We start from the raw sequence: 10,204 nt of genomic DNA on the forward strand, positions 1-10,204 counted from the left end.
TTTCTTCGTAGTGATGCTTTCTAAGGCCCACTTGACTTCACATTCCAGGATGTCTGGCTCTAGGTCAGTGATCACACCATCGTGATTATCTTGGTCGTGAAGCTCTTTTTTGTACAGTTCTTCTGTGTATTCTTGCCACCTCTTCTTGATATCTTCTGCTTCTGTTAGGTCCATGCCATTTCTGTCCTTTTTCGAGCCCATCTTTGCATGAAATGCTCCCTTGGTATCTCTAATTTTCTTGAGGAGATCTCTAGTCTTTCCCATTCTGTTGTTTTCTTCGATTTCTTTGCATTGATCGCTGAGGAAGGCTTTCTTATCTCTTCTTGCTATTCTTGGAACTCTGCATTCAGATGCTTGTATCTTTCCTATTGTCCTTTGCTTTTTGCTTCTCTTCTTTTCACAGCTATTTGTAAGGCCTCCTCATAGGATATACCATATTCTCCAATTGTTAGGAATTTGTTATTTCAATTGCACTAGTTTTTGTGATGAATATTCTTACGTGTCAGTCTTTTTTTCCCTACGTTTCTGATTGTTTCTGGTATATATTGCTAAATTTCTGGATTAAAGATATAAGCGTTTTTGCATCTGACGTATATTTTAAAATTGCCCTCCATACACCAGAAGAAGTAGTGTTGTTTCCTTTGCTTCTCTTGCTTAGGCTAAAAAGTTTCTCTTCCTAACCGGCTAGTTCTTATTTGTTTGCTTATTTTGAAACATTTCTCATTTAGAATTAGGTAGGATTTGAAGAGGGAACAATTTGTATAGAGCTTTTATTTATTACTTTATTTTACTCTCTGACTTTTCCCTAGGTGTTTTTATGATCTTACTTTTCTGATCTAGTTTCATGTAATCATGATTCTTTGCTAATAAAATAAGGTTGGAAGAGTGAGAGGAAATATGACTATGTGACTAGATTTTTATGGTCAGAAGCCAAGAAACTGAGTACACATAACTGTACCCTCTTGCCCTTTGGTATTATTGTTCTTGTTAGAAAGGAAAATCAAGCAAAGCATGAAGCAGTATGATGTGATAGATGATGTAGAGGTTATAGTGACAAGACATCAGAGAGCAGACAAAAGATCTGTAACAACATTTCCTTTCATTTGTGATTAGCTGTATAAACCACAGCATTCTTTTCTTTGTCTGTTTATTAATTTCGGATGACCAGGTTATACAATGATAACCATTTAAGGAAGTAAATTTGTACTGAATATAGAAAATATTTAAAATTATTTTTTAAAAATCTTGGAAAGTTTATGTATTTCTCAGAGCAGTGCATAAATTTGTAGATGGCTATAAAGAGATTTTGATTTTAAGTGCTGTCTATGCAGTTGAAGTATGGTGAATTGAAGAGATTTCCACTAGATCCAGTGAATTTCATCTCATATCGTGGCTTTAATGAAGTCTCTTGCTTTCAGGGAACAAAATTAGTATTTCATGGGCATTCCAAGGATTTGTGGGGGAAAAAAGTGCCAAACCCTGAAAACCGGATATATTGACAGAGTGCCAAAATAGTGTCTAAAGTTGATTTGAAATTAGAGCTTAGCTGCCAGTAAATGTTTTTATCCCAACTTACTTTATTCGGTATGAAGTAAGCAATTTGATGAGATGGTTGGATGGCATCACCGACTCAATGGACATGAGTTTAAGTAAACTCCAGGAGTTGGTGATGGACAGGGAGGCCTGGCGTACTGTAGTCCATGGGGTTGGGAAGAGTCAGACATGACTGAGCGACTGAACTGAACTGAAGCAATTTGAGTCTATAATAGGGGTTGACAGACTGTGGCCCATGGGCCAAGTCTGTCCTTCCACCTGTTTTTATATGACCCTCCCTATAAGCTAAGAATGGTTTTTACATTTTTATTTTTTTATTTTTTGGCATCTCTCACTTAGCATTTTATTTTGAATTTCAGAAAAGCCTTTTTTTTTTTTTTCAGCTGTGGTATTTCTGGGTTAATATTACTTTTTTTTGTTGTTGTTGTGTGGCATGTGAACATTGTTCAGCATTCAGAGCTCAGCCCCCATCTGAGCAGCTTTGAGGGACACAGGCGCACTTGGACGTGTGGGTGTTGTCTGTGGCTGCTTCCCTGTGACAGCAGCAGCGTTGACTAGTTGTGACTGGGATTGTGTGGCCGAGAAAGCCTAAGATATTCACCCTGTGGCCCTCAGAAAAACAGTTTGCTGACCCCTGATCTGGAACTGTTCACTCAGATCCACCTTTGATTTTGACTTAGTGTGTGATGCTGGGGAGATCATTTTCTTCTTTATGTATTACGTTGGCCAGAAAGTTTGTTCGAGTTATGGAAAAACCTGAATGAACTTTTTGGCCAACCCAGTATTTTCCTTCCTGAGAAACGTGGCAGTCAGTATGTATTCAGTGATGATGCAGATCACATAGTTGTTCCAAAACCTAAGTTTTGCCTAACCCTGTTGTGAATCTTATTTAATGATACAAGTCAGTGGCGTTTAAAGTATAGTTTTCAGATCTCTGGGTATTCATTGCTGAGATCTTTTCAGGGACTCTCCAAGGCAGAAACTATTTTTTATAATAATCTAGGAAGTTATTTTCTGTTTCTACTTTGCTGACGTTTGTACTGATGATCCAAAAGCAGAGGTGGGTAAAACTGCTGTACTTGAGCATGAATCAGGACAGTGCTATGAGACTGTGACAGTATTCGTTGCACATCCTTACAGTAATACCAATGCTTACTTCACCTAGGAGGTCCTTGATAAAGCAGTAAAAACAGTTAATTTTACTGAATCTCAACCCTTGGATATATGTCTTTTATATGCTATTATGTGAGATGAAATGAAAATGAAGAACACATTACATAATGAACTGCCCTGGTTGTCTTGGAAAAAGGCACCTTTGCAGTTATTTGAACTGTAAACTAGCCACTCTTTTCCTGGGACCCCATTTTTGCTTGAAAGAATGATTGACAGACAACTCATTGTTCATTTTAAATGAAAAAAGGAAGCTTGTACTTCAAGGAAAACAGTTAACAGTATGTGTTGCCAGATAGTGATGATATTCTAGTTCTCAACACCAAAACAGAATTTTGGAGAACCTGTATCAGCCACTTTGAGCCTAACAGTTTTACAATATGTAAACAATTTTCTGACGAGGTTGGTGGTGATAGCAAATATGATTTTCTTGGAGATATTGTAATGATGAAATTTATCACCATTTGGAGGCTCCATGTAACTCAGGAAACTAATATTTTCAAAATGACCAGAGTGTGATGTTATAGACTCATACATGATAAAAGATCCATTCAGTGTGTGAGACAGACCCATAGATTTGAATGTAACAGAAACAGAAATTACACTGATAGAAATTTATATTCCACATGTAAACTAACCTTTAAGAAACTATTACTTGTTAAGTTTTGTTGTAGTATCAAAAAAACGATAGCTATAGTTATTTGAAAAGGCTGTTAAAATACTCACCCCATTTTCAGTTACTTACCAATGTGACATTTTCTTCAACTCTTTTAACCAGAACGACATTCAACAGATTGAGTGCAGAATTAGACATGAGAATATGGCCATCTTCTGTTAACAAGATTTGCAAATATGTAAAACAATGGTACTTCTTAATTATTTTTATAAAAATTATGTTAACATATAATGGACTTTAAGTGTTTAAAAATTCAGTCTATTTTTAAAATACCAAGATCAGTAAATATTTACAGATGTAATCCATATAAACAAAAGCTCTTTGAGGTCCTTAATCATTTTTAAGAATGTACAAGTAGAGCAGGTTTAGTAACGGTTATTGTAGTTCAAAATTGTGTATCATGAAGTCAGTTATATGAAATGGAAGAAGTGATTTTCATTGAGTAAATGTTCAGTAGCATTCTCTATTCATTTTCTGTCAGAAAACTAAGATGCAAATACTGACCAAAGCTTTTACCAAAAGCTTGTGGAAGAGGCTGAAACATGAATTTCAAAAAATTCGGTTAAAAAAGTGCTGCATGGCATACATTTTCCAGATATGGATGGTTACTTAAAAGCCCATCTCTGAGGATACATTATATTATGTATAGTAAAATTATTATTATGTAATTGCTATAAAAGTTATCATTTAATCTTAGCCTATTATGTGCATTAGCTCTTTTTCTCATTTAAAGCCCTGCATAATAAGTTTTATTATTAAGTAACTTGTGGTTGGTCACACAGTAAGTTTTAAGAGCTGGGATTCAGGCACTTCTCTTTTTTATTCTAAAGTGCTTATTCTTTTCCTTTTATCATAGTTCTGTTATTCACAGAAGCTGTGTATATAAGCATCAACCTTCTGTAAATACAAGATCCTGTGGTAAAGGCTTGTAACAACAGGGCTAGATAAAGACTTGTCTTCAGTTTTAGTTTGATGGTTAAGGCAGGAGATTGTCTTCCAGAACTGTGGGGAGATAGTATAAAAATGAATGAACTAAGCTGAAACAAATTGCTAGACACTGACTTCCATCAGTAAATTGCAATCTTCCTGATTGACATAGGTAATATGAAAAAATGTTTAGTCAGTGTGATTTGTATTCTTTTGGCCGATTCTCAGTTTAATATCTGTTCACTATTGTGATCATATTTCTAGGTTTCTCCAGCGACAGTGACCTGGTATCTCTTACTGTTGATGTGGATTCTCTTGCTGAGCTGGATGATGGAATGGCTTCCAATCAGAATTCTCCCATCAGGACTTTTGGTCCCAATCTTTCTTCGGATTCTTCAGTGCTAGGGACTGTTTTTTCTGACAGTGAACAGAACAAAACAGAAGAAGAATGGGAAAGTCGTAGCCTTTTTCCCAGCAGTTTAAAATCCAAGCTTGGCAAGAGAGATTATTTGGAGAAAGCAGGAGAATTAATAAAGCTGGCTTTAAAAAAGGAAGAAGAAGATGACTATGAAGCTGCCTCTGATTTTTATAGGAAGGGAGTTGATTTGCTCCTGGAAGGTGTTCAAGGTACAATTTTATCTGTATTATTGTATTTTGGCATGTTCTTTTGTTGATATTTGGGGGAAAATACACACACACACACACATACATACTTATATATATAGCAATTTCTTATGTATAATCTTGTGTAAAAATAAGACTGAAAAAAAGAAATTACTGGAGATTAAATTACCTAAATATGGTAATTTAACTTTTAATTACGTGGTGGAAGACAGTATACTTAAGTCTCTGCTTTGATCAATTAATCAACACAAACAGAATTTTTAAAAATCAAGCTTCTAAGTCCCTTGTTTGAATAATATATATATATATTTTTTTTTTCCTGCCATGTTCACCTGATTCTGTCAGGAGTATTCCCAGAGATTCTTTAGTACATTCACTCCTGATGGCCTGAAGAGGCGAGATGAAATGGGCTGTTAAACTGAGATCGTAAAGTGTTCTTGGATTTGCTTACTATTCTGTTTGTGTTAGTTGTGATAAATTCTCAGCCAATTAATGGGGGTGATACAGGACATGGAGAGCTGAATGCTGCTAAATGTCTGTAAGTAGAATTTAGCCTGTTATTTATTTTTAAGCATCAGTTTTTCATCATTTGCCTTTCTCTTAGGGAAGCAGATTGAAGCATACTGCGATTCGTAATCTGACGTCCTGGACACAATGGTCAAAGGTTAATAGGACCTTCTTCCAGTGGTTTTCTTTCAGGAAAATCATCGTTGTTGTTGTTATTCTGTGGTCTTTGACTTGTCAGTACTGTTTAGATTATCACAGTCTCCTGGATTACTAACAGTTTTTGTTTTTTAACTGCAGTACTTCTGCCCTCACTATGCTTGGTGTACTGTGGTCAGAAGCCTCTCTTTACTCTTCCTCCAGTATAAACTTTCCGTCTTCTAGTATGAGTGATGTAAAAATGGATACTTGGCCATAAGGAGTGGAAGAAGGACTGTGTGTAGTGGCATCCTAACAACTTTTTAACTAGGATTTTGGTGAATTTTCTTGGTTTTAGCTTTCACACTCCCACAGCTATCTAAGACCACCAGTCCCTGAAATTTTGGAGAGATTTACATTGCTCTGTTAGTAAGGCAGCTTCCTTGAGTTGATCAAACAGTAACCACTTATTCATCTACTTTTTAACTTCTACAATTTTGTTGCTGCTGTTTTCTTTCTTTTTGTTCTTGAAGGGTTTTGCCTTAAAAATAATTTCTTTTACTGCCACATTAATGGAACTTCAGGAGGGAACATGTCTTATGATTTGATTGATATATCATTTTGATATAAATTTTGTTTTTCAGGTAGTTTCATTGTCTTTTGGGTTTTTTGTCTGCTAGTGGAACATTCCAATCTTAATGACTTACTCATTTTTCTTCTTTGTCTTAATTCTCATTTGGAGTTTGAAAATGGGGATGAGTTGCAAACAGTTAGATTTAATGTTACCCCCTTTTTTTTCTATGTAATTTTGTGCTAAAACACAAAATTGACATATATAAAACATATCAGTGTGTTACTTTTCTGTTTTAAAGTTATTAGTATTTAAACCTTAGAACACTTCATAATGTTACCACTTGATGGCACCAGAAAAATAAAAATCTTTTCTTCAAAATGAGAATTGTGGATACATATCAGCAAATACCAAAAAATAATATTGTTTCATTTGTTTCATTATTTCATAATAATAATGTTGTTATTTGTGATTATGATGGTGAGTTATTTCTCCACTGCAACTTGATACCAAACCTACTAGTTCAGTTCAGTTCAGTCGCTCAGTCGTGTCTGACTCTTGCGACCCCATGAACCGCAGCACGCCAGGCCTCCCTGTCCATCACCAACTCCCGGAGTCCACTCAAACCCATGTCCATCGAGTCAATGATGCCATCCAACCATCTCATCCTCTGTCGTCCACTGATCTCCAGTAGCATATTGGACACCTACCGACCTGGGGAGTTCCTCTTTCAGTGTCCTGTCTTTTTGCCTTTTTATACTGTTTATGGTGTTCTCAAGGCAAGAATACTGAAGTGGTTTGCTGTTCCCTTCTCCAGTGGACCACATTCTGTCAGACCTCTCCACCATGACCCGTCCGTCTTGGGTGGCCCCACAGGGCATGGCTTAGTTTCATTGAGTTAGACAAGGCTGTGGTCCATGTGATCAGATTGGCTAGTTGTAAACCTACTAGACCTCTGTCTTAAGGAATGTTACAATTTAAACATACTTTTTCTATTTAGCTTACCACATTTCTGAAACTGCAATCTCTATTTCTGCCTGGATTAGTTTTTGTGGTTAATATGCCATCAAGTCTAAAAAGTTATAGTCAACTAATTTTTTTTAGCCTTCTATTGTTTATCCATAATGTGATCAATTTAATTCATACAAACCGTGGTGACCATAGTCACAATTCTAACTTTTAACCAAAATGTATAATAATGTCTGTTTCAGGCACATGGTTATACATTTAACATGTTATATGTTTAAATGTTATACATGTTTAAATGTAACATTAGGGCAGTGTTTCTAGTCTGTAGATTCTGTTTAGAAATATACCAGTCACCACACATGGACATTATTTTTGAAAAATGTTTTCCCCAGTTTTACGGAGGTATAATTGACATATGACATCATAATGATTTGATATATGCATATATTGTGAAATGATTACTGCAGTAAGTTTAGTTAACACACATCACTTTACATAGTTATATATTTTTTTCTAGTAATAAGAACTTTAAAGTTATTCTTTTAGCAGCTTTCAAATATACAATATAGTAACGTTAACTGTAGTCACCATATTGTATGTTGTCGTTGTTCAGTTGCTAAGTCGTGTCCGACTTTTTGTGACCCCATCGACTGTAGCCCTCCAGGCTCCTCTGTCCGTGGGACTTCCCAGGCAAGAATACTGGAGTGGGTTGCCGTTCCCTTCTCCAGGGAATCTTCTTGACCCAGGGATTGAACTGGAGTCTCTGACATTGGCAGGCGGGTTTTTTTTTTTTTAACCACTGACCCACCTAGGAAGCCCATGTTGTATGTTTTATCCCCCAAATTTATTAATCTTATAAGTGAAAGTTTGCATTTTTTGACCACCTTCACCACTTGCCTCTGGCAACCACCAGTCTGTTCTATTTCTTTGTTTGGTTCCGTTTAGATTCCACATATAAGTGAGATCATATGGTAGTTGTCTTTCTCTGACTTAATTTTACTTAGCATAGTGCCCTGAAGAATTTATTTTTTATGGTTGAATGATATTCTGCTGTATATTATTCACTATCTATCATAAAATATATTTTTTATGGTTGTATAATATTCCACCACACTATCAATTCATCTGTTGATGGACACGGGTTGATTCATGTCTTGGCTGTTGTGAATAATTCTGCAGTGAACATGGACATGTAAATATATCTTTGAGATAATGATTTGTTTCTTTTGAATATATACCTGAAAATGGAATTGCTCAATCATATGGTAGTTCTATTTTTAATTTTTCCTCCATACCCGTTTTTGTAGGGGCTGCACCAATTTACATTCCTACCAACAGTGTATGAGGATTCCCTTTTTTTCACATCCCTGTCAACATTTGTTATGTATTGTCTTTCTGATGATAGCATAGCCATTCTGACAGGTGTGAGGTGATACCTCATTGTGGTTTTGATTTGGGTTTCCCTTATGATGACTGATGTTAAGTACCTTTTCATATACCTTTTAAGCATTTGTATGTCTACTTTGGGAAAATGTCTGTTCACTTCCTCTGCCCATTTTTTAATCTGGTTGATTTTTTTCCTTTTGAGTTATGACAATTCTATATGTATTTTGGATATTAACTTTAAAAACATTTTATAGCGACACTACAGCTTCATTGCTGTGCCTGGGCTTTCTGTGGTTGTGGCGAGTGGGGACTTCTCCCTCCTTGTGGTGCCTGGGCTTCTCGCTGCAGTGGCTTCTTTTGTGGCAGAGCATGGGCTTCAGTAGTTGCAGCTTGCAGGCTCTCGAGCATGGCTCAGTAGTTGAGGTGCATGGGCTTTGTTGACCTGTGGCGTATGGGATCTTTCTGGCCAGGGGTCAAACCCATGTGCCCTGCATTGTCAGGCAGATTCTTAACCATGGGACGACCAGGGAAGCCCCTGGATATTATCTTCTTATCAGGTATATAATTTGCAAATATTTCTCCCATTGGTATATTGCCTTTTGACTTAAAAAAAAATTTTTTTTTAATTGAAGGATAATTGTTTTACAGAATTTTGTTGTTTTCTGTCAAACCTCAACATGAATCAGCCATAGGCACACCTATATCCCCTCCCTTGTGAACCTCCCTCCCATCTCCCTCCCCATCCCACCTCTCTAGGTCGATATAGAGCCCCTGTTTGAGTTTCCTGAGACATACAGCAAATTCCTGTTGGCTATTTATTTTACATATGGTAATATAACTTTCCATGTTACTCTCAACATACATCTTACCCTCTCTTCCCCTCTCCCCATGTCCATAAGTCTGTTCTCTATGTCTGTTTCTCCATTGCTGCCTGCAAATCAATTCTTCAGTACCATTTTTCTAGGTTCTGTGTACATGCGTTAGTATATGATATTTCTCTTTCTGACTTACTTCACTCTGTATAATAGGTTCTAGGTTCATCCACCTCATTAGAACTGACTCAAATGCATTCATTTTTTATGGCTGAGTAATACGCCATTGTGTATGTGTGCCACAATTTCTTTATCCATTCATCTGTTGATGGACATCTGGATTGCTTCCGTGTTCTAGCTATTGTAAATAGTGCTGCAGTGAACAATGGGATACATGTGTCTTTTTCAGTTTTGGTTTTCTCAGGGTAGATGCCTAGGAGTAGGATTGCTGGGTCATATGGTGGTTTTATTCCTAGTTTTTTAAGGAATCTCCATACTGTCTTTCATAGTGGCTGTATCAATTTATATTCCCACCAACACTGCAAGAGCGTTCCCTTTTCTCCACACTCTCTCCAGCATTTATTGTTTGTAGACTTTTTGGTGATGGCCATTCTGACCAGTGAGGTGATATCTCATTGTAGTTTTGATTTGTATTTCTCTAATAATGAGTGATGTTGAGCATCTTTTCATGTGTTTGTTAGCCATCTGTATGTCTTCTTTGGAAAATGTCTGTTTAGGTCTTTTCCCCACTTTTGGATTGGGTTGTTTGTTTTTCTGGTATTGAGTTCTATGAGCTGCTTGTATATTTTGGAAATTAATCCTTTGTCCATTGTTTCATTTGCTATTATTTTCTCCCGTTCTGAGGGTTGTCTT

At 36.4% G+C, this 10,204-nt stretch overlaps 1 protein-coding gene across 3 annotated transcripts in view; it reads left to right on the forward strand.

Annotated features, from left to right (window-relative positions):
• The window catches only part of RPS6KC1 (ribosomal protein S6 kinase, 52kDa, polypeptide 1), a 205,992-nt gene that overhangs the window by 72,297 nt on the left and 123,491 nt on the right, over window positions 1-10,204 (forward strand). For all 3 annotated transcript variants that reach the window (XM_010853047.1, XM_010853048.1, XM_010853049.1), the window contains one exon: window positions 4,592-4,954. In XM_010853047.1, the coding sequence (XP_010851349.1) occupies window positions 4,592-4,954 (363 nt within the window). The remainder of the gene's footprint in view (window positions 1-4,591; window positions 4,955-10,204) is intronic.

This window comes from Bison bison, unplaced genomic scaffold, assembly GCF_000754665.1.
Source record: "Bison bison bison isolate TAMUID 2011002044 unplaced genomic scaffold, Bison_UMD1.0 scf7180017864322, whole genome shotgun sequence".
Classification (NCBI taxonomy): domain Eukaryota; kingdom Metazoa; phylum Chordata; class Mammalia; order Artiodactyla; family Bovidae; genus Bison; species Bison bison.